At 37.3% G+C, this 25,296-nt stretch overlaps 1 protein-coding gene across 1 annotated transcript in view; it reads right to left on the bottom strand.

Moving 5' to 3' along the window:
* Positions 1-25,296, bottom strand: part of RAB3GAP2 (RAB3 GTPase activating protein subunit 2 (non-catalytic)) — a 133,426-nt gene that overhangs the window by 79,090 nt on the left and 29,040 nt on the right. The window contains exon 2 of the mRNA XM_011969738.1: positions 7,224-7,288. Within this exon, the coding sequence (XP_011825128.1) occupies positions 7,224-7,288 (65 nt within the window). The remainder of the gene's footprint in view (positions 1-7,223; positions 7,289-25,296) is intronic.

Raw genomic sequence — 25,296 nt, 5'->3', positions numbered from 1 at the left:
GCCTAATGAGAAGGAGACCCTTGCCCAGCCTCAGAGGATAACCTGGGGCATATCCTTACTGTGCAAGTGTTCTCCTTCCACCTCTGGCCAATCTGGTGCTCATGTCGCCTGTGTGGCAGGTGGCATGAGAGCCTAACGAAAATAACGAAATAAGGCAAAACATTTTCCAACATCATCCCAGATTACTAATATTCTAGGAATCTCTAATCAGGTCGTGCTATATCCACTTCTCAGCCTGTAAACAAACATTTCTCTGGGGCCTCTATCTGATCAGCATGCTTTTATTGTCTGTTAATCTGCTAAATCATAATTGCCTCTCTAAACTGTTATAACAGTTTCTGTAAAACAGATGGAGCACATTTCAAAGACTCCTTTGAATGGAAATTTTCCATGCTGCCTACCTTAACTGAAGACATTGACCCAGAACCTTCCAGTGCTTCCTGATCCAGTAACCACTATCCATTTACCACCTATTTACAATTGCACAAATTCCCAAGTCTATACTTCCTACCGTTGGCCTTAATACACCAATGAAGGAAAGTCCATTAAATCAGTCTTGCTATGAAATTAAATTAAGCCTTTCAAGCTTCTTCCCAAACTGCCTCAATTCCCTTTACAGCATAAGGCTGAACAAAATATTCTCCTCTAATTACTTCTTTCTCATAGCAAAACAATTATAATACCAACTAAAAGCCTTTATAATACTGTGTTAAAAAAAAAAAAAAAAACAGCAAAGCTATTTACTATTTGTTATAGGATCATCAGTCAGTAGACGGCATAGTACATCTACCTTCTTTTCCAATGTCCCCAAGCCAGCCACTATCTTGTGATCATATCACTTAAAATCAAGTTAGTATAGAGGAAGATCTTTGTTTTACCTTGTCTTTTATCCCAATCCATCTTTCTTCTATCCCAATCCATCTTTCTTCTATCCCAATCCATTTTAAAAGCTTGTTCTACTTGCCTTTTCAGTCTCTTACTGTACTTATTTACAGGCAAGTAGTAATTCCTTAACCTTACTTTTGTCACTTGCCCAATTCAGTACACTTGCCAATGAACTTGACTTGTGTCCCCTTGCCCCCACCCCAATTCAAATGCTGATGCCTTAACCCTAAAGTGACTGTACTTGGTTAGACATAGGGCCTTTAAGGAGGTAATTTAGGTTAAATGCAAATGAGCTCATAAGAGTTGGTTAGGACTGGTGTCCTCATAAGAGGAAGAGACACCAGAACTTGCTCTTTCCCTCCCAGCATGTGTACACAGAAGAAAGGCCAAATGAGGACACGGCAAGAAAGCAGTTGTCTGCAAGCCAGGAAGAAAGGCCTCACCAGAAATCAGCCCCAATGGCACCTTGATCTTAGACTTCTAGTCTCCAGAACTGGGAAAAAATCAGTTTTTGTTGTTTAAGTCACCGAGTCTGTGGTACTCTGTTACGGCAGCCTGAGCAGATGAATACAGACACGAAATAGCTATAGCAGAAAGATGTTTGTCTTCTATCATAGAAACCATTAAAGCTCCTAAGCCTACCAGTGTTATACATGCACACTTCCTTGGACATAGCTGGCTACGCTGATAGTGCATATTAAAATATGCTTTCTTCACTAAGCCATTATTATAGCTAACACCTATTAATAGAATCAGAATCAACCTAGAGTCAGAAAAAAAAGAGGCTTTCTCCTTTCCTAAAAAAGCCTTGTCCAGATCCCAGTACTGTCACTCTGAACATAAAAGTCATTTTCTGCCATAAAAATAAGAAACTACTCTCAAAGAGCTAACAGACTTGTGGAGATAAAAAGCACTGTGGAGTTTTTAGTCTTTTGCTGAATTCAGTAGCAGCGAGTTGGCCTCCCTGTCAGCATTCAGTGGCAGTGGCTGCTGCTCCTTTCCTCTTTGCTTCCCCTCCTGTGGCTTAACTACGCAGTACCACAGCACTCCTGAAGAGCAAAACACACCATCTCCGTAATGCCAGACTAACACAGAAGAAAAATTTACCTTCTTCTGCTTATAATAACCTCAACCCAATGGCAACTGGTGAAGAATCCTATAATTGTTTTTTGTTTGTTTGTTTGTTTGTTTGGAGACAGAGTCTTACTCTGTTGCTCAGGCTGGAGCGCAGTGGTGCAATCTCGGCTCATTGCAACATCCGCCTCCCAGGTTCAAGCAGTTCTCCTGCCTTAGCCTCCAAAGTAGCTGGGATTACAGGCATGTGCCAACACGCCTGGCGAATTTTTATATTTTTAGTTAGAGACAGGGTTTTGCCATTTGGGCCAGGCTGGTCTCGTACTCCTGACTTCAAGTGATCTGCCTGCCTCAGCCTTCCAAAGTGCTGGGATTACAAGCGTGAGCCACTGAGCCTGGCCTCTATAATTGTTTTTATAATTATAATGCCATGACACAACTGTAAGTTGACTTCAAGACATTCCACTTCTTCCAATCCTGGTTCCTTCTTTAATGTGGATAAGACTCAGACTCTCAGAGGAGGTAGGTTTTGAGCCTGCTATCTGTTCCTAATAAGAGAGAATAAAAGTTTCTCTTTCCACTCCTTTACATTCTAACTAGGCAACTAGAGCATATACTTTTACATTTCACACATCTGCCAACATTTATTCTAATTCTTGCCTCTGGAGCTGGTTATAGTTCTGGAGTTGTTCATAATCACAGAAGGTAGTAGAAATAACAGGAGTCTCTTACCTCAGCTGAGTAGATTCCTAATAGGCCTGGTATAAAACATTCTGCTCAGCAAAACTTCGTAATAGTGCTACATACAGAAAGCGGCTGTTCGAGGGAGAGGTCATAGTCCTTACTCTGGCCATAGTGCCATTTTGTTCCCACCCACCAGTCTCCTTTAACAAAGATGTCTTAAGGAAAGGATTCAAATTCAAAGAAGCTCTCTTGAACAAACAGGATAACTTAAACAACTAGATAACCTCTGAACTTCATTGTACCTGCCTACTTTTACTGTCACTCAAATGTATTCTCCCTCACCATGTACATATGACCCATGACAAGGTACAGGGGTTCAAAGGTGGATAATAAGAACAGCTAGGAATAATTGGTACACCCAAAATTGTTGTGAATGAGGTCTAGCAATACTGTTTCACTTGCTTTGTTTGTTAAGCCACAGCATGAGCAAATCTATCAAGAAAAAGAACACCAAGCTACTCTCATCTATTAGGGCCATTTGTAAATATTCCGATTTTATCCAGATGAAGAAATGTTCTACATGTCAGTATTTTTATATGTTTTTAGAATGAGTAGAAGCATCTTTCAGCTTTTAACTACATCAGTTAAAAGATCCTTAGATTTATCCCTAGAGACCCCTCGATTTAGGTTATCTCTAGATTTAGTATATCCTTGCTGAAAAAAGAAGCCATGCTTTACAGGTCAGATTTAAAGGAACTGTGTTAACGCTTATGCATTCTAACTATGCTATCATTGTCGACGTCACTCAGAATCAGCCGCAACACTGGCACATCAAATTGAAATACTGCAAAATAAAGAGGCCCATGACCCTCATGAGTATGAGAAATACAGCTAATTAAGAAGAAATTAAAAGAATAATATAGCTAATTAAGAAAAAAAAAAAAAAAAGAAAGAAAAACTACACCTATTCCACAGAGCAGCCAAGGTGAGCTTGAAAAACCAGAAATCAGATAATGTGGTTTCCGATCATATTTAGAATACATTTCAAATTTACAAAGCCTCACATCAGACCTACTTGCTTCTCTGACCCCACTGCGTAGCACCTTTTCCTTCTTTTCTACTCATTAGGTTATAATGCCATAAAACAGCACACACTTAGGAAGGCACGTTTTAGATGAGCCAAAAGGCAAGTCTGTGGCACATTATGACTAAACTAACCCACTTAATACTATCGGGGAAGAATTAGTAGATACCTTTAAAGACAGCTTGCCTCACACACAAATGCCTAACTATGTCATTCACAAATATTAACAAATATCCATTACAGAAAAAGCCAAGTATGTATCAGTGGGTTCTTTAACATGTGGCCACCTGGGTCTGAAATAAATATTATACTGTAGCTCAGCACCGGCACTATTTTACATATGTAATAATAACTGTCACACTGGAACCGCTTCTGAAATTATAAACACATGTGTCCACTTTAATATGCAGTGCCTGTGAGGTTTATCCCAGAAAACCTCAAACTGACTTGGAAGTCTCTTACATTATTCACAATGGTAACTTAGCTACATGATTTCAGAAAGCAAATACTAAAAGTAAGTGTACCAAATACCACATGTGAAGTCTCTTACATTATTCACAATGGTAACTTAGCTACATGATTTCAGAAAGCAAATACTAAAAGTAAGTGTACCAAATACCACATGTAAGGTAACTGCCATTTACACTATCCCTTTCTGGGAAATTCTCAAAGTACATCCCTTTCTGAAAGGTTACTTTCATAGGGTCATGAAGAATCTTCAAGCTTGTTTACACAAACCCCTCCTTTCCTTCCCTCCCCTCCTCATTCTTGCCATAGCGAATTAAACTGCTGATGAATGCCTGACTAGGAGGCAGCAAAAATAGAGCTGCTGATGTCCCATGAAGTGGCCTGGTATAAACAGTATGTCCCCCTCCCCAAATATCCTATATTAGGATATTAGGTTGTAATCAACAGACTCAGTAAAATCTTCATATGAGCTCTGAATGTGAAACAAAGAAGGAGAAATAATCTAAGACAACCACAAGCAAGAGACATAGTCCTGAGTAAGCAGAAACCAGTCAGTCTTAGGAAAAGCAGAGTAGCTGAGGCTCCATTTTGACATAGCATTAGAAGAGGACCAGGTGTTGTTCATGGAGGTGCTGTGGTAACCAACTTCCCTGAGCTGCATTTTATCCTATTCAACACATCCTAATTCTCCTAGAGGTCTTCTGAAATGGTTTCCTGTTCTTAATCTCCTCATGGAGTTTTTCCATAAATCTCTATTACATGAGCATATCTCTACTTCTTAGCACATGATGCTCTCTGATTTCTCTGCTAAAGCTCTTCTTTTCCTCATCTTCCCCAACTCAGTATGACACAACATCCCTCCAGTTACGCAAGCCAAATATCTGGCAGGGTTTTTAAAAAACTTCTTATTATGGATATTTTCAAATATTAACAAAAGTAAAGAGAATGGCATCTATTACTCACCTTTTGAGAATGTCAACCTTTCAACAATCATGTTTTATCTATTTCATACCACACCCCAGATCAAATAAGTTATTATTGGTTTTTCACTTTCCTCTCATCCTTCATAACCAGCTCACTGGAAAGTCTTATCATTACCTCTGAAAATTATCCGGAATCCATCCATTAAACTAACCTACTTAATACTATCGGGGAAGATAGTATTTGTTAATATTTGTGAATGATACCACCTTAATCAAAGCCACAATCATCTCTCAACTAAGCTACTGCAACAGCCTTGAAATTGGTCTCCCTGCTTCTACTTTTGCTCCCTACTTCAACCTATTCCAAAGAGCAGCCAAGGTGAGCCGTCAAAGCCAGAAATCGGGTAAGTGTGGTTTTCCATTGCATTTAGAATAAACACCAAATTCACAAAGTTTGACATCTGGCCTGCTTTCTTCTCTGTCCCATCTTGTAACAGTCTCAGTCCTGCTACATCACACTGGCCTTTATGTTCCTTCGAACTCTCAAGCCCATTCCTGCCTTGAGATTTTCCATGAGCTGTCGCCCTGGCCTAGGATCCTCTCCGACAGATTTTCACGTTGTTGACTCCATGTTGCCTTTTAGATCTCAGCTGAACTGTCACATCCTCTGAAAAGACTTCCTTAACCACCCAACCTACAGCAGTCACTTGATAACTTGCTATCACACTACCATTTGAATTCTTTTTCATCCATCTTTCTTTTTTATGTCTCCCTCTCATAGAGTGTAAGCTCCTAGAAACAGGACTGTAAGAAGACCTATCTAATATTCATTCTTCTTTCTTAAAACAAAGTCCTGATTTTGTTCAGGTATCAACTCCCATGTTGCCATGGGCCTCAGGAGAAGCTGACCCTCTTATCCTCTAACTCCAAGGAATAATATGATTCAACAATGAATATCTCGTATCCCTTGCCAGTGATTAGTTCAGAAATGAGCATGTGGCCCAATCCTGGCCAAGAAGATATAAGGAAAAGTTTGCTACAGACATCTAAGAAAGTAGTTCCCCAATTCCTGAAAGAGTCATGAAAAGCCTGAGTCTTTTTCTCCCTCTAACCATTAATGAAGAAACATGTCCACACTACATCTGTGAGTGAAACAGGCATTAGGATGAAGCCAACACTGCATATACAAAGTAGACAGAAGGAAAGAACTTGACATATTTGAATTGCCTAATCAGCCAACCCAGGAGTCCATTCTGTCTTTGGACTTCCTTCTATGTAAGCAAATAAATTTTCTTCGTATTTAAGCCAATTAAAGTTAGATTTTTTTTTTTATTACTCATATGTGAAAATATACTAACATATATAGGAACTTTGTCTACTTTGTTCCTTGCTATACTCCCGGCACCTACAAAAAATGCCTAGAATATGGTAGGTACAGCAAATATTTGAGTGAATAGTAAAAGAATGTAAAAGAATAATTTATGAAAGATAAAGAATCCTAAAACAATTATTCTCTATTTAGTCCAATGCTATGGTTTGAATGTGCCCCCAGAAAGCATGTGTTGAAAGTTTAATTCCCAACGCAACAGTGTTGGGAAGTGGGGCCTAATGAGAGGTAATTAGGTCATGAGAGCAGAGTGAATAGATTAAGGCCATTAATAAGGGAGCAGGTTCATTATTCTGGGAGCGAACTGGTAATAAAAAGAGGAGTTTGGCCCATGTTTTCTTCCCTCCCACCCTCCCCACCACCCTCTGGTCCTATCACCTTCACCGTATTATGATGCAGCAAGAAGGCTCTTGCCAGATACTGGCTGCTGATCCTGGACTTCCCAACGTCCAGAACTGTGAGCCAATTTCTGTTCATTATGAACTACCCAGTCTCAGGTATTTTGTTATAGCAACACAAAATGAACGAAGACACCCGCTTTAGCTACAATGTCATTAAGTTCCTTAAGAAGAAGTATCTAGTTAAGTACTATTAGGTAAGCACAAAAATGTTCTTGACATAGATTTTAAAATGTCAACCTGACACTGAAATATGTCACCATCATTACAAAAGGAAAATGCCACTATCAAAAAACATGCATACATTTATAAAGACTTACAGGTTCTTGGGGTTCGGTTTCTTCCCATGCTCCCCAACCATCATCTTCCCAGTCTGTTGATTTACCTGTTTTTAAAAAGATGAACAATGCCTGCATGAAATACAGGGCTTTAAGTATCTTTAAAGCATTTTTTCTAAACATCATAGAACCAACCTCTGTATAATGCTGATGTTCAGAAAGAAAATAATGGTAAACTGTGTTATACCAGGATTTTGCTATATGTAATAATAACAATCAGAAAATATTTGACCTACTGAATTTCTAAATTTATATATTAGTAAAATTGTGTGCAAGTTATTATTAAAATTGTGTGTGAGTTATCTGGATCTTAAGATATTGGACATCAAGTTAATCCATATTCAAATCAAACTGCAAAGATGACTTTTTAAAAATCTAAAAATGACAAATGTTTATTACTCAAGATATTAGACAAATATACACAGTGATGAAAAAAAACCACACCTAAAATTTCACACAGATGCCTTAAAAAAGTAACTTGTTTTTTGATAAGACAAATCTTTAGTGAAAAAGAAAACTGAATTTTGAAACAAGACAAACCTACTATTCTGCACCCTTTTGTGATATTCTTGATTTCTTATATGTTGGAACATCCTCTCAGAGGAAAATAAGATGGTCAACAACAATGCAACAAGGAACGTAAAAGCCCAGATAGGTTTGGACAGTTATGTTTCCTTACAAGGCCCAGGTGACTGGTTTTTACATAATCATCTTTTAATTTATCAGAAGAGAAAAAACTATCATTTTTGAACAACTACTCTGAGACAAGCATGAGATACTTTATATGCATTAATAAAGTACAAATAAAACTTTAGGCCCCAGAATCACACTGCCTAAGTTTTATTTGAACTTTATCATCTTTAAAAATTTAATTTGAGGCAATAAATATAAAGTTTGTTTTTTTGTGGTTTTTTTTGAGATGGAGTCTCACTCTGTTGCCCAGGCTGGAGTGCAGTGGCACGATCTTGGCTCACTGTAACCTCCACCTCCTGCGTTCAAGCTATTCTCCTGCCTCAGCCTCTGGAGTAGCTGGGACTATAGGTGCATGCCACCACCCTCGGCTAATTTTTGTATTTTTTGTAGAGACAGAGTTTCACCATGTTAGCCAGGCTGGTCTCGAACTCCTGACCTCAAGTGATCTGCCCACCTTGGTCTCCCAAAGTGCTAGGATTACAGGCGTGGACCACCATGCTTGGCCTTGAGGTAATACATATAAAGTATTGAACGCTTGTTCAAATCCTGGATCTAGCACTTACTATCTCTGTGACATAGTGCAAATTACCCATCTAAACTTTAGTTTCTAATCATAAAGGCATGGAAGACAAGAGTACCTATATCTAGTAGGGTTGTTGTAAGGACTTACACCAGATAGCATACTAAAGCCCTCAGTACCTGACATATACCACGTTCTCAATGCTGGTCAGGGTTTAGCTAAATCAAATATTATATTTAAGTAATCAGCTTTAAAATCCTGGGAGGAAATCAATTTAAAAGATGGGACTGATTCTGATGGCTTACAGTAGGAAGGAAGCAAATAGATTCACTTATATACAAGGTTTTAAAGGTTGCTGGAATCAATTACATACAGATGATTAAAGAATTTGTTATAGTCTACTACTTAGAGTCATCGTTCAATTAGCTTTGTAGTAACAGTCTAATCTTCTGTACTTAAATGCCAAATAATTACTTCCTAATAGGCATATATTAAGTCCTAAAATAGCACTATCATTTGATTAACATTGCACAATTTATAGAAGAGTTCCGTATACAAGTCAATTAGCAATTTAACAAATACTCTATTAAACACCATGTGGCAAATCCTGTAGTAGGAGCTGAGAAAAATATAAGCGTACTCCTTGCCCTTGAAGAATTCATGATCTATTGCAGAAGGCAGACAAACATGGAATCATAATATATGGTGACTACAGTAATGGACCACTATGGGAACTTGGATGAGAGAGTAAGTCCTTAAAAAGTAGCTAGAAAGGCTGGGGGGAAAAGTCAGCATGAATGAAAGAGGCAGAAAGATGCAATGTATATGACAACTAACATGTATTAAACATTTCTGTATATCTAAATGCTTTATAGACATTATTAGTTCACTTAAACTTCACAGGATCCTTTATTGTCCCCATTTTACAAGGGGAAAACAGATTTCTTGGAGAGTTTAAGTAGTTTGACCAAAATCACACAGGAGTAAGTGGCAGAGTAAAGCCTGAGTTTAGGTCTATCTGAGTTCTAAAACCCATGCTTGTAAGTATTAGACTATATGTACCCCTACTATGGCTCATGAAGGGTAAGATTAGGGAAAAGTGGTGTTTATAGTTAAGGCCAAAAGTAAGAGGGTTCTTATTTTAAAATAGACACATTCCCTTGATATTGCGATTTAGAGATTTTTTTTAAACTTGGAAAATTACAGTTTGTCTTTTGGCAATTAAATTCAATTAAGCCAAATCTTTATTTTGCTAATTTTTCCACTGTACCAAAAACAATTGTCCTCTTGTGGGTTTAAGGCAGCCAACAAGGCTATCCCATTTAAAGTTTCAGAATATGTATTGTCTCATATGAGAAAGCAAAGTATCTAAAAGAGCTTATTACTATAAAGTTCATGATTCAATTTTTAAATTGCTATAAAAATAATGTATATATCAAATTACCACAATCTTGAAAAGACCACACAGAATTTAGACTCTTCAGGAAGGCTGCAATCACTCATGCATTCAACAAACCCAACATCTTTTATGTTTTGGGCACCGTGCTAAATGCTGGAAATATAAAAGCAAACAAACCTTCAAGGAGCTTAGTTTGTGCACATAACCTCTGCTGAATGTGTATAAAATAAAACTATAAAAAGTGTGTTATTTCTCCTCCATATTGGTATAAAAAGCACCTGACTCAATTCACAAATGACTCATATAAGCAAATAGAAGACAGCAGTAATTTGGATTTCCTACCCCTGCAGAGATCCAATATCTCCCTATGCCACAATTCAGAACCTCCAAGAAAAGAAAGACCTTGAGAAATACTTTACACAAGATATTTAGGTTTATGAAGGTTTACCCATTCTCAAAGACCCTGACTGGAAAGCTTCTTTCAACAAAAAGGAAGGAGAATTTAATTGGGCATCTTCTATTATCATAGGAATGCATTTTTCCCAACCAAGTCAAGGTAAAGGAAGGTGAAACAGCACTATTATTCAGGTAAGTTAAAAGATATTTTTTGTAGGTTGCTCTAGAAGACTAAGTCTATTTATAATACTATGAGAGAATGCATTCCAAATTATAGTCAAATTAAAAAATGGGAAACGTTTTGCCAGTGAGGCAATACCCTTGTGGCTATTTCTTTTTATTTTTTATTTATTTATTTATCTATTTTGAGGCGGAGTCTCACTATATCACCAGGCTGGAGTGCAGTGGTGCCATCTCGGTTCACTGCAACCTCCAACTCCCTGGTTCAAGCGATTCTCCTGCCTCAGCCTCCCAAATAGCGGGGATTACATACATGTGCCACCACACCCAGCAATTTTTGTATTTGTGGTAGAGACGGGGGTTTCACCATGTTGGCCAGAATGGTCTCAATCTCCTGACCTTGTAATCCGCCTGCCTTGGCCTCCCAAAGTGCTAGGATTACAGGCATGAGCCACCGTGCTCGGCCCCTTGTGGCTATTTCTACTCAGTGACAGTGATTTAATTTTTGTAGCCTCCTATGTCCTACTGAAAATCATTTGAGACTGTTTTGCAAGGAGCTAGTTGACAGCTATTTTCAGCTATTAAAAAGTGTTATAATCCCAGCACTTTACCAAAGTTATTTCTTATGCCTTCAGATTATGCAAGCAGGTCAAGCACATTCTTTAGGAAAAAAAAAGGTATATATTGAGAAAATAGCTGATGAATGTCTAATAAAATTGCCATTCATGTAAAAAATTCTGTTCAGGCACAGTACTTCCTTCTGGTAACCTTTCTAAGGAGGATGGTATTCTTTAATCAATATCATTAGTATTCTTTAATTGACCATTGGTCAAGAATGTAGGTAGCCAAAGCAATGGTCAACATAAATTTGAGAACTATGTACTGTTTTAGGTTAATATGGAATATTACTGTAAGGCCTTGAGGTTCATAAACTCTATGTCATCGTGAAGAAATAAGACTGATTTGCCTTATTATCAATTACTTCCAAAAAAGGCTAAAAATGGCTCACCATGATTGTCTCTTAGAAGAATAAATAGATCAATATCTTTTGTAGGACAGAGTAATTTGAAAGCCCTAAGCTCTGGTATAACTTAAAAAGGCAAATCAGTTTAACAAAATGTACCATGGAATTAAGGACACCAGGACAGCCAGCTTCTTTAGGACAGTCTAGATCCAGTGTAAAGATTCTAAACATTCCACCAATCACCAAATCCCATAGCCAAGCTATGTGGCCCTCATTTCTGTGAAAGGCTAGACTACAAATTATACGGCAACAATTTTTCAATTGTTACTTTCCCTATTTATTAAATAAGTAGCAACCACCCAGTCTCCAAAAAGCAATTCTTTAAATGACACTATTATCAACTGCCTATGTCTTTCATTTTACTGTAGTCCAATCCAACAAAATTGGTCAGAAAATTAAGAAAATAGCATTCACATTAATTGTCTTCATAAAACCAGCATTATAGTCTCTCTCGCAGATCCCTCTTGATAGGTAGGCCTTAAAACCTTTACAATGAAGAAATTAAAATAATGACTTAGGGGGTGACTAAAGTTTTAGAGATGGCCCTACTCTCAGAGATTCTGTTTCAGAAGGTCTGCAATGGATCCAGAAATCTCTATTTTAACAACTTTCCCCACCCTGAAAATTTGAGGCAGATGGTGCACGCATGGATCACCTCAAGGATAAACCTAAGTGCTGGTCTAATTTAATCCTAAATATTGTTTTCCTTTGCCTGTCATCACTCTTCTATTCTTTCACTCCAGTTGGACTGTTCATTCACTGGTATGCAATCTTGAACAGCGCTGTCTAATAGAAATATATCACAAGCTACCTATGTAATTTTAAATTAACTAATAGCCATATTAAAAAGTAAAAAAAAAAAAAAAGGTGAAATTAACCTTAATAATATAGTTGATCATAATACAACCAGAATATTGTTTCAATGCATAATCAATGTAAAATTATTGGTGAGATATTTTACATTCATTTTTCATATACACTCTTCAAAATCTGATGAGTGTTTTTTTAGTTTAGTTTAGTTTTGAAAAGGGGTCTGTCACCCAGATTGGAGTGCAGTGGTGCAATTACAGCTCACTGCAGCCTCGATCTCCTAGGTTCAACTGATCCTCCCATCTTGGCCTCCCAAGTAGCTAGGACTACAGGTGTGTGTCACCAAGCCTGGCTATTTTTTTTTTTTCTTCTTTTTTTTTGTAGAGATGAAGTCTTGCCATTTTGCCCAGGCTGGTGATGTGTGTTTTACATGTAGAGTACATCTCAGTTTTTCCTAGTCACATTCCAAGTGCTCAAAACTACACGTAGCTAGTGGCTACAGTATCAGACAGCTCAAGTCTAGAACACCAATTAAATCTCAGGTTTAATTGAGTCGTCAGGTTGCACTGGATTGGTTGCCCAGTTTTACCTTCTAGAGAGTTACATGGCCTTGGGCAATTTAATTTCTTACTGCGTTGGCTTCCTCTTTAGCAAAAATGGAGTTAAAAACTGCACCTTACAGTGCTTGGCACATAGACACCCTTAATAGCTGTTATAATTACCACTATCCAAATACAACATTCTCTCTTACTCTTTGCCTTTGCCTATCCTGCACCCATTAACTAAATGCTCCCCATGTGACTCTACCTCTCCAAATCCAACTTCTCCAAACTAAGGTTAATCCTTTATGAAGTTTTCTTGTATCTGCCAATGATCTTTCCCTCTTGTGAAACGATAGCATTTGACTGTGTTTCTTATTCAGAACTTAATTACATACTGTTTTGAGTCATTTGCTGCATTGTTAGTTAAGAGGTACTTATCTGATTTAACATAAATATATACCCCGTCTACACAATTATTAGGCTTTTAGAGGGCAGAGAACGTGTATCCTGTGTATGTGCATGCACATACACATACATAAAAGTACCATAAGTACTTAATAAATATTTGCTAAATGAATAGTAATTGAAAATGACATTCTTACTCAAATACTTTCCCATATACCCCCATAAAAGCAGCTGTATTTAAATTAATATTTTATAATATAACGAACAAATCAGCGGTTGTTTCTAAATCTTTTGCATTTCAAAAGAAATACAAGAAATACAAAAGATTATGTTTTATAAACTTTACATATAAAGATTTTATATTTAGGATCCAAATCATCTTTTTCAAACAACTTTTTTTTGTGGGGCTTGGGGGAGGGACAAGGTCTAGCTCTATTACCCAGGGTGGAGTGCAATGATGTGATCCTGGCCCACTGCAGGCTCAATCTCCCAGGCGCAAGCAATCCTCTTACCTCAGCCTCCCAAGTAGCTGGGACTACAGGCATGCGCCACCATGTCCAGCAAATTTTTGTATTTTTTGCAGAGACAGGATTTCACCATGTTGCCCAGGTTGGTCTTGAACTTGTAGGCTCAAGCGAGCTGCCCATCTCTGCCTCCCAAAGTGCTGGGATTACAGACATGAGCCACTGCATCTGGCCTTCAAATAACTTTTGTATGTAACATTGTAATATTAATAATTTTCTTCTATTGCATTCCATTTTAATTAGTGAGAAAAAATAATTAAAAAGTACCATTTCTTAGCTTTAGTTTTGATCATGAAATAATAGGAATAGTATAGTATTTTGTTTGAATTCAAGTCTAAGAGGCAGAATTTGAGTAAATCTGAAGATCTTCTAAAAATCTAGTTCAGAGTAGATGGCTTGCTATGCATTAAATGATTTTCATATTTCATACACACACACACACACGCATGTGCACACATAATGTATTTTTCAACATTTCAGAACAAAATGTGTATCATTACTAACAAAACATCCTACATCAGTAATGGAAAACCAATTTGCTCAATTACATGGGACTTTCAACAACCTGATTTCATGGTAGGGCTAGAAGAAATAATTACAAAAGCCATTGAGTTCCCAGATAAACACCATACCATTTTGAAGATTAAAAAAAAAGAACACCACATCATTCTTGGGAATGTAGTCTACTATGCAAATATTCTTTTTGCCAACAGTGAATAAAACGGGTTACATTAAAAACAGTTCAAGAATAGCAAATATTGCTTTCTGGAGAAATCTAAAAATAGACGATGAGAATGCTTCTCAGGTCTTGTTACTTTCATGCTACAATTCACATCCATAGGAGACATTTAGGAGATGTTGCTCCTAAAGTGGCCATGTTACAATTGTATTATATCAGGACAGCGTTCCAGCAATAAGAAAAATATTTCAGATTCATGTTTTTAACTGAGCTTTCTCAGTTCATTTGTTGTACAATCTACTGATAAAATAGCATTTCTGGGAATATAAGATATTTCTACTTTGTTTTAAATCTTTTTTTTTTTTTTTTCCGAGACGGAGTCTTGCACTGTCACCCAGGCTGGAGTGCAGTGGTCGGATCTTGGCTCACTGCAAGCTCCGCCTCCCGGGTTTACGCCATTCTCCTGCCTCAGCCTCCCGAGTAGCTGGGACTACAGGTGCCCGTCACCACTCCCGGCTAGTTTTTTTTGTATTTTTTAGTAGAGACGGGGTTTCACCGTTTTAGCCAGCATGGTCTGGATCTCCTGACCTTGTGATCCGCCCGTCTCGGCCTCCCAAAGTGCTGGGATTACAGGCTTGAGCCACCGCGCCCGGCCTGTTTTAAATCTTTAATCTTTTTTTCCCTCAATCCTTTCTTAAGGGGTGAACTTCCTTTAAAATTTATTCTGTTTACATTCTTATCCATTTTTTTTTCCTTAAAATTCACAGAAAATCAAAGATTGCACTAAAGATTTCATTTAGGTCTTTCAAGAAATTTATCATCTTAAAATATTTTGTTTGTCCACCTCAGTTGCTGAAATTTTCTTTCACTCTGGTTTATACCACATCTTGAATCATACCCTCTCTCTAAATAAGATTAATAAGCTGATCTCCAACCAACTTACATGATATGAAGAGAAATAAAGAGGAGCGAGATAAAGTTATAAACAATAGTAACAAAAAAGCAACTACATCCTCATTGATTAGTAACCTGACTTTTCAATCTTTAACTTTTTTTTTATACCTATCACTGAACAGGACTATTTGAACTATGAATATCTAGAATAATCGGTAACATAACCATAAACTCCTGTTCTTACCCTCACCAAGTTAAATGTTTTGACTGCATAAATAAAACCAATGACTTCAAAATGTAAAATGTAACCACAATTCCCTTCTGAAGAGAATTTTTTCCTTGAAGAGATTAGATTATACTAGTATGAAAAACCTGTTATGTCTCTCATTTGATAAATGAAACCTTCATACAGAAAACATTTTAATTAATCATCAAAAAAATTACAGATGTCTTATTTAGGGGTATTTCCAATCAATGAATTATTCTAACAACAGAAGTTTAAATAAGAAATTCAACTTCTGCTTTCCACAGCTCTATTTAATTCCCAAAATACATTATCCTAATTTGCTTCTGAACAGTCTGTCCTCATAAACTGAGTGTATGTTTTTTTCATTTAACAAGAACCTGAAGCTAGAAAGGAAATTGAATTCTAGAAGTGGGCAATTAATTTGACAGTATTTGCTTTTTCCAATATGAGTATGTCAAGTTCAAATACTAAATGAGAAACTGAAACCATTAAATGTTAGGAAAAGGAAAATTTAATTTAGTTTCCGTGGTCTAATAAAAGATCTTAGCACAGAAGTAAATTCATTTCCGTTCTTCTGAGATGAGAAAAAACAGAGATAATGTACTTGCTTCTATAAAAAGTAAGAACCTCTACAACCTGTGACTTGTAAATAATTCAGGGGATCCAACGAATTTTACTTGGCTCTACTTGGCCAAGGCAAGAAAAGCATCACCCAGCAGTACAAAGCTAAAAGAAAAAAGAAAAGTCTAAAGAACAGAAAATCTGCCTCTTATATTCCTATACATCAGAATTATTAATTTTTTCCATTTCTAGGGAAATGGAAAATAGGAAAATAAATTTCATATTAGCATGAAATTTCGTGTTAGCAAGAAATATTAATTTGAAAATAAATTTCATATTAGTCAGTCACTTACTAAAGGGTTAAATTACATACATTAAAAATGTACATGTCTATTACAATTTTGTTTTTTTAACAACTTCATATTTATATATATTTTTTTAATATCCAAAGCAACAGAAAAAGATAAGCATGTCTAAAAAGGCGAAGAAGTGTACAACATTATGAAATGTAGGTAAAGGTGTGTAAAAATTGCTAACTAAAGCTAACTTCTGCATGTCCTAGAGAAACCAATTCTATATTTTCTTCCTTAACCTACTCTACTATTCAACTACTGTCCCTGAAAAATCTCCTTATATTTAAATTAAATCCTTCCTAAACCAGCCTAATTTTGCTGTTACTGTTTTTCTTCAAAGTATACACAGGAACGTCTGATACTAATTTTAACAATATCACATGATAACATGGAATATTTTGGTTCCATAGTAAAGAAAAAAATGTAGATAACATATTTATCATTGTTTTATTTCATAGTTAGCATTCCTAAAACAAGGACAAACATCCAACTCAGACACAATCCAACACACAGTAGACATTTGTTCATTATTAAGTTCCTACTACAAATCATTTGTGTACCAATGCTGGGGATATAACAAATACATTACCATTCCCTGGCCTAAAGTGGTTTATAATTTAGTGCAAAATATAGAGACATCAACAGACAAATGCAACACAAGGCTGATATTACCAAAAAAACAGGAAACTAAGGAAAAAAGTAGCCACATACTCTGAAATGAAGGTATTCCATGCAATTAATATAGATAATAAGCCATTATTCTTTCACAGCTCCATATTATACCACTGTGTCAATGTAGCATAATTTAATCAACCTTCTACTATCAGGTATTGTTTTCAACATTTTTGCAGTTATAAACACTTCTTTGTAACATGAAACTGTATACTGATTTTTTGACTTTATAAACTGTTTCCAACCTTGCTAAATAACTTTACCAACCATTATTTTTTAAATGAGTAAAGAAAAACTGACTTCAAATATAAGGTAATCATCTATTTTTCCAAACAGAAGATCCAAAAATACAAAATTTTTGGGCAATCTGAATACTACACATTGTAAATGCAGGCACTTAGATGACATAATCAAATGCCTACACGTGACATTTAATTATGTCACATATAACATTAATTTACAGATAAAACTGTTCAAAATCCCAATGACAGAAAATACACTGACTTAGAACTCTTGCTTTTATTCATTTTCATTTTTCAGGAAACAAAACCCTTCCACATGCACCTTCAACATCAGCCTTTAAGGGAAAAAAAAAAAAAAAAAAGACGTAATAGGCCGGGCGTGGTGGCTCACTCCTTTAATTCCAGCACTTTGGGAGGCCGAGGCGGGCGGATCACGAGGTCAGGAGATCCAGGCCATCCTGGCTAACACGGTGAAACTCCGTCTCCACTAAAAATACAAAAAATTAGCTGGGCGTGGTTGTGGGCGCCGGTATCCCAGCTACTCAGGAGGTGGAGGCAGGAGAATGGCGTGAACCTGGGAGGCGGAGCTTGCAATGAGCCGAGATCGTGCCACTGCACTCCAGGCTGGGCGACAGAGCAAGACTCCCTCTCAAAAAAAAAAAAAAAAAAAAGAAAGAAAAAAAAGACATAATAATAAACACATGTATGTACTACACGCAAACCATTGCTCTAAGCACAACAGCTTTCCCTCTGAGGTATGTACTACTGTTACTACCATTTCAAAGATGAAGTTTCTGAGGCAAATGGAGATTACATAACTCGCTAAAGGTCACACAACTGACAAGTGGCAGAACCGGGATTCAGACCCACGCAGGCTAGCTCAGAGGTCATTTCCATCTACTTTTTGAGTCAACTAACAGTTTTCCAGAGTACATCATCTTCAGTGCCATCTGTTATTTGAGATAGTCTTTTGAATCTGGTATGATGCTGTCACTGGTCGTTTTAAGCCCACTCACACTCTCTATCAGCATAACACGTTAAAAAGCAATACAACGAGGGGCTGCTATGGAGATCAAAGCTAGAGAGCTATACAGAAAATACCTTTGTCCCCTAGAGAAAATAGTTTTTTCTTATGCCCAAAGTCTATTTACAAAAATTAATTAGGTTACTGCCCAGAAAGCTAACTTTGACACAACATCCAAAAAGCAGAAAATACAGGCACAGAAGGCACTACCTTAAAGTAATAAAAGCCGTATATGACAAACCCATAGCCAACATCATACTGAATGGGAAAAGTTGAAAGCATTTCCCCTGAGAACTAGAACAAGGAAACTTTTACCACTTCTATTCAACATAGTACTGGAAGTCCTCACCAGACCCATCAGACAAGAGAAAGAAATAAAGGCCATCCAAGTTGGAAAAGAGGAAGTAAAAGTGTTGCTGTTCACTGATGATATGATCGTATAAAAAATCCTAAAGATTCATCCAAAAGGCTCCTAGATCTGATAAGTGAATTCAGTAAAGTCTACAGTTACCAAATCAATTTACACAAATCAGTAGCACTGCTATACACCAACAGTGACCAAGATGAGAACCAAATCAGCAACTCAATCACTTTTACAACAGCTGCAAAAAAATAAAACACCTAAGAATATACTTAACCAAGGAGGCAGAAGATCTCTACAAGGAAAACTACAAAACGCTGCTGAAAGAAATCACAGATGACACAAACAAATGGAAACACATCCCATGCTCATCGATGGGAAGAATCAATATTGTGAAAATGACCATACTGCCCAAAGCAATCTACAGATTCAATGCAATTTCCATCAAAATACCATCATCATTTTTTCACAAAACTAGAAAAAAAATTCTAAAATTCATATGGAACAAAAAAAGAGCCCGCATAGCCAAACCAAGACTAAGCAAAAAGAACAAATCTGGAGGTATCACATTACAGGACTTCAAATTATACTACAGGGCTACAGTTACCAAAACAGCATGGTACCGATATAAAAATAGGCACTTAGACCACTGGAATAGAATAGAGAACCCAGAAGTAAAGCCAAATATTTACTGCCAACTGATCTTTGGCAAAACAGAATGACAATGGATCCCCATATCTCATAAAAAATCAACTCAAGATAGATCAAAGACTTAAATCTAAAACCTGAAACCATAAAAATCCTGGAAGATAACGTTGGAAAAACTCTTCTGGATATTGGCTTAGGCAAAGAATTCCTAAGACCCCAAAAGCAAATGCAACAAAAACAAAAATAAATAAATGGGACCTATTTAAACTAAAAAGCTTCTGTACAGCAAAAGAAATAATCAGCAGAGTAAACAGAAAACCCACAGAGTGGAAGAAAATACTCAAAAACCATGCATCTGACAAAGGACTAGCATCCAGAATCTACAAGGAACTCAAACAAATCAGCAAGAAAAAAAAAAAAAACTCATTAAAAAGTGGGCAAAGAACATGAATAGACATATCTCCAAAGAAGATATACAAACAGCCAACAAACACATAAAAATTGCTCAACATCACTAATAATGAGGGAAATGCAAATTAAAACCACAAAGAAATACCACCTCACTACTGCAAGAATGACCATAATTAAAAAGTCAAAAAACAATAGGTGTTGGCATGGATGTATTGAAAAAGGGACACTCTTACACTGCTGGTGGGAATGTAAATTAGTACAACCTCTATGGAGAACAGTTGAAAAGAGTCCTCAAAGAACTAAAAGTAGATCCACCATGTGATCCGGCAGTCCCACTACTGGGTATCTCCCAAAGGAAAAGAAGTCATCATATGAAAAAGACATATGCATACGCATGTTTATAGCAGCACAATTCACAACTACAAAGATATGGAACCAACCTAAGTGTCCAACAAAAAGACATACAGAGTGATATAATGAACTTTGAGGACTCGAGGAGGGGAGGTTGGGAGGGAGGTGAGGGATAAAAGACTACATGTTGGGCACAGTGTACACTGCTCAGGTGATGGGTGCACTAAAAATCTCAGAATTCACCACTAAAGAACTCCTCCATGTAACAAAAAAATCACCTGTACCCCCAAACTGTTGAAATTTTAAGAAGCAGAAAACATACAGACTATACTGTCCAATCACAATACAGCAAAACAGCAATCAGCAATAAAAAGGTAACTAAATGAAAAAATTTTTAAAAGAACCACTTGGAAATTTTAGTATCACTTTTCTACAGATCTTAGACAAATGAAAAAAATGAATAAAGATGAAAATAGAAATTAATTAGAAACTTTCAAAAATTAGACCTGATAAAGAGAACTAAACGTAAACAAAAACCAATAAAATAATAAATTTTAAATAAAAATTTTATGAGATCCAGGTCATAAGCATAAATTTAATAAAGTAGACACTTAGACATATATTAAAGTGTAAGATTTATATGAGAAGCAAAAAACTTTGCTAAAAGATGCAAAAACACGAATAAAACTATCTAGACAAATACTGTATGATCTCACTTACAAGTGGAATCTAAAAAAGTCAAACTAATAGAAGCAGAGAGTAGAAATAAGATGTCAGTCAAAGGGTAAAAGTTTTCAGTTACAAGATGAAGTTATGAGGACCTAATGTACAGCATGGTAAATATGGCTGATAATACTGTACTGTGTACTTGAAATTAGATAAGGGAGTAGACCTTAAGTGTTCTCCCAACCAAAAGAAAAAAAAATTAACTATGTAAGGTGATTGTAACAATCATTTCATAATGTATATCAAATTATCATGTTGCACATCTTAAATATGTACCACTTTTATTTGTCAATTACACCTCAAAAAAGCTAGGGGTAGGGGTAGGGGTTTGGGAAATAGACCTAGAGTTTGGGAAAATGTCAATCCTTCCCAAATTAATATATAAACTTAAAACAATTCTCATTAAAATCCCAGTATAAATTTGGTTTTGTTTTGTTTTGGAACTTAAATTAATTCTAAAGCTCAATGGGAAGAAAAATATATAAGAATAACCCTAAGACTTTTTTTGAAAGAAGAGTAGTGATATGGCTTGTGTCCCCACCCAAATCTCATCTTGAATTGTAGTTCCCATAATCCCTACATGCCATGGGAGAGACCCAGTGGGAGGTAATTGAATCATGGGGGTTACCTCCATGCTGTTCTCATCATAGTGAGTTCTCATGAGATCTGATGGTTTTGTAAGGGGCTTCCCCCCACTTTGCTCTCACTCATTCTCCTTCCTGACGCCATGTGAAGAAGCATGTTTGCTTCCCCTTCTGCCATGATTGTAATTTCCTGAGGCCTCCCCAGCCATGCTGAACTGAGTCAATAAAACTTCTTTCCTTTATAAATTATCCAGTCTCAGATATGTCCTGATGGCAGCATGAGATCAAACTAATACAGTAAATTGGTACTGGAAGTGGGTGCTGCCATAAGAATACCTGAAAATGTGGAAGCAACTTTGGAACTGGTTAACAGGCAATGGTTAGAACAGTTTAGAGGGCTCAGAAGAAAACAGGAAAATGTAGGAAAGTTTGGAACTTTCTAGAGACTTAGGGGGCTCAGAAGACAGGAAGATGTGGGAAAGTTTGGAACTCCCTAGAGACTTGTTGAATGGCGTTTACCAAAATGGTGACAGTGATATGGACAATGAAGTCCAAGCTGAGGTGTTCTCAGAAGAAGATGACAAACTTTTTGGGAACTGGAGAAAAGGTCACTCTTGTTATACTTTAGCAAGAAGAATGGCAGCATTTTGCCCCTGCCCTAGAGGTCAGTGGAATTTTGAACTTGAGAAAGACATTTTGGAATGGGAACTTATGTTTAAAAGGGAAGCAGAGCATAAAAGTTTGAAAAATTTGCAGCCCGACAATACAATAGAAAAGAAAAACCCATTTCCTAAGGAGAAATTCAAGCAGACTGCAGAAATTTGCATAAGTAATGAGGATCCAAATGTTAATCACCAAGACAATGGGGAAAATGTCACCAGGGCATGTCAGACATCTTCATGGTAGCCTCTCCCATCACAGGCCCAGAGGCTTAGGAGGAAATAATGGTTTTGTGGGCCCAGGGCCTTGCTGTTTTGTGCAGTCTTGGGACTTGATGCTCTGTGTCCCAGCCATGGCTAAAAGGGGCCAACATATAGCTCAGGCCATTGCTTCAGATGGTGCAAACCCCAAGTCTCGGTGGCTTACACGTGATGTTGGGCCTGTGGGTGCATAGAAATCAAGAACTGAGGTTAAGGAACCTCTGCCTAGATTTCTGAGGATGTATGGAGATGCCCGGATGTCCAAGCAGAAGTTTGTGGCAGGGGCAGAACCCTATGGAGAACCTCTGCTAGGGCAGTGTGGAAGGGAAATGTGGGGTGCGAGCCCCCACAAAGAGTCTCCACTAGGGTACTGTGGAGCTGTGAGAAGAGGGTCATCGTTCTCCAGACCCCAGAATAGTACATCCACCAACAGCTTGAGCCTGAGCCTGGAAAAGCCACAGACACTCAACACCAGCCATGAAGGAAGCCTGGAGGAAGGTTGTGCCCTGCAAAGCCATAGGGGCAGAGCTGCTCAAGGCTGTGGGAGCCCACCTCTTGCATCAGTATGACCTGGATGTGAGACATGGAGTCAAAGGAGATCATTTTGGAACTTTAAGATTTAATGACTGCCCCATTGCATTTTGGACTTACATGGGGCCTGTAGCCCCTTTGTTGTGGTCAATTTCTCCCATTTGTAAAAGGTGTATTTACCCCTTGCCTGTACTCACATTGTACATAGGAAGTGACTAACTTGCTTTTGATTCTACAGGCTCATAGGTGGAAGGGACTTGCCTTGTCTGAGATAATACTTTGGACTTGAACATTTGAGTTAATGCTAAAATAAGTTAAGACTTTGGGGGACTGTTGGAAGGACATGATTGTATTTTGAAATGTGAGGACATGAGATTTGGGAGGAGACAGCTAAAATGATTTGGTTTGTCCATGTCCCCACCCAAATCTCATCTTGAATTGTAGTTCCCACAATCCCCATGTGTTGTGGGAGGGATCTGGTGGGAGGTAACTGAATCATGGGGGTGGCTACCTTCATGCTGTTCTCATGATAGTGAGTTCTCACAAGAACTGATGGTTTTATAAGGGGCTCTCCCCCAACTTTGCTCTCACTCATTCTCCTTCTTGCCACTATGTGAAGAAGAATGTGTTTGCTTTCCCTTCCTCCATGACTGTTCTTCCTGAGGCCTCCCCAGCCATGCCAAACTGTGAGTCAATTAAACCTCTTTCCTTTATAAACTACCAGTCTCAGGTTATGTCCTTATAGCAGTGTAAGAATAGAGTAATACAAGTACTTTGGCAGAAACTGTCTCTACTACGCATTAAAATGGACAGGAATTGACAAATAAATCAGTGAAACAGAAGAGAAGTCAAAAAAGGAGGCAAGTATTTCTGACTAGTTAACAGGGTAAAAATAGCATCTCGAATTAGTAGGAAGTTGATGAATTAGTTAATTATGTTAAAACAATTGCATATATATTTGCAATAAAATAAGGATACAGTTCCACCTCAGATTTCACACTTAAACACACATGCACATAAATGTGTTATTTAGATTAAAGGTATTTAGATTTAGATTAAAATCTAGTAGAATGTTTTACAAGGTTCAGATTGGAAAGATCTTTCAAAGGAGAATATGAAACAGAAGCTAAAAAGGCAAAGGTTAAGAGATATGATTATATAAATATTTGCAAAATATACACAGGATATGATAAACTTTCATAAAACAATAGAAAAAGTTTAAAGATACAATCAAAAAGTCAGCAAAAGCTGTGAACAGTTAATTTACAAAGCAAGTTCTACTTGACTGATACACATTGAAAATGCTCAGCTTTTCTCAATTTTAAGAAGTATGAATTAAAGCCATGATATACCATTTTTCATTTATTAGAAGATCAAAAGTCAAAGACACTGATCATATTATGATAACAAGTGTATGTGTTGATAGGCACTGATTATCATAGATAGGACTGAACCTGAAAACCAATTTTTAGAGTAATTTGGCAATTGTGACCCACATGTATAAGGATGCTTAGTGGAGCACTGTTCTTACAGCAAAAATATCAGAAATAACCTTAAAAATGTTCACCAATCAGGCAATTATTAAATAGAGCCTAGTGGAGTCTTCAGTGGAATATTATGTAACCATTAAAAACATGCTATAGGCCGGGCGCGGTGGCTCACGCCTGTAATTCCAGCACTTTGGGAGGTCCAGGTGGGCAGATCAGGAGGTCAGGAGATCGAGAACATCATGACTAACACAGTGAAACCCCACCTGTACTAAAAATACAAAAAATTAGCCAGGCGTGGTGATGGGCGCCTGTAGTCCCAGCTACTCGGGAGGCTGAGGCAGGAGAATGGTGTGAAACCAGGAGGCGGAGCTTGCAGTGAGCTGAGATAGCGCCACTGCACTCCAGCCTGGGCGACAAGGCAAGACTCCGTCTCAAAAAAAAAAAAAAAGAGAAAATGAAGAAAAAAACATGCTAGAGCTATATATACCTGAAAACTATAAATGACTCGGAAACATATAGATATTATATAATATGTAATTAAACTCCAAAGGTTGCAGATATGCATTTTATAAAAATGATCATAACATAAAATTACAAATAAATAAAATTCCCAATTAGCTTGTGTGTATGTGTTGATTGAGCACAGAAAGTCTGAAAGAAGTCTCAGACCCAAAATGCCCGATTAGAAGCAGCTGTGGTCTACCGCAATTCTGGAGAGGAATGAAAAAGGGCAAGTGAATTCAGAACCTTCAACTGAGATACCCAGGTTCTTGCATTGGGACTGACTGGACGAACAACTTGACCCAACGAGAACGAAGAAAAGCGTGAGGGAGTGGAAGGGGTGACGGCCCACCCGGAAGTGGCAGGG

Source organism: Mandrillus leucophaeus, unplaced genomic scaffold (assembly GCF_000951045.1).
Source record: "Mandrillus leucophaeus isolate KB7577 unplaced genomic scaffold, Mleu.le_1.0 Scaffold901, whole genome shotgun sequence".
Lineage (NCBI taxonomy): Eukaryota > Metazoa > Chordata > Mammalia > Primates > Cercopithecidae > Mandrillus > Mandrillus leucophaeus.
This window is presented reverse-complemented; position numbering and strand designations above follow the sequence as displayed.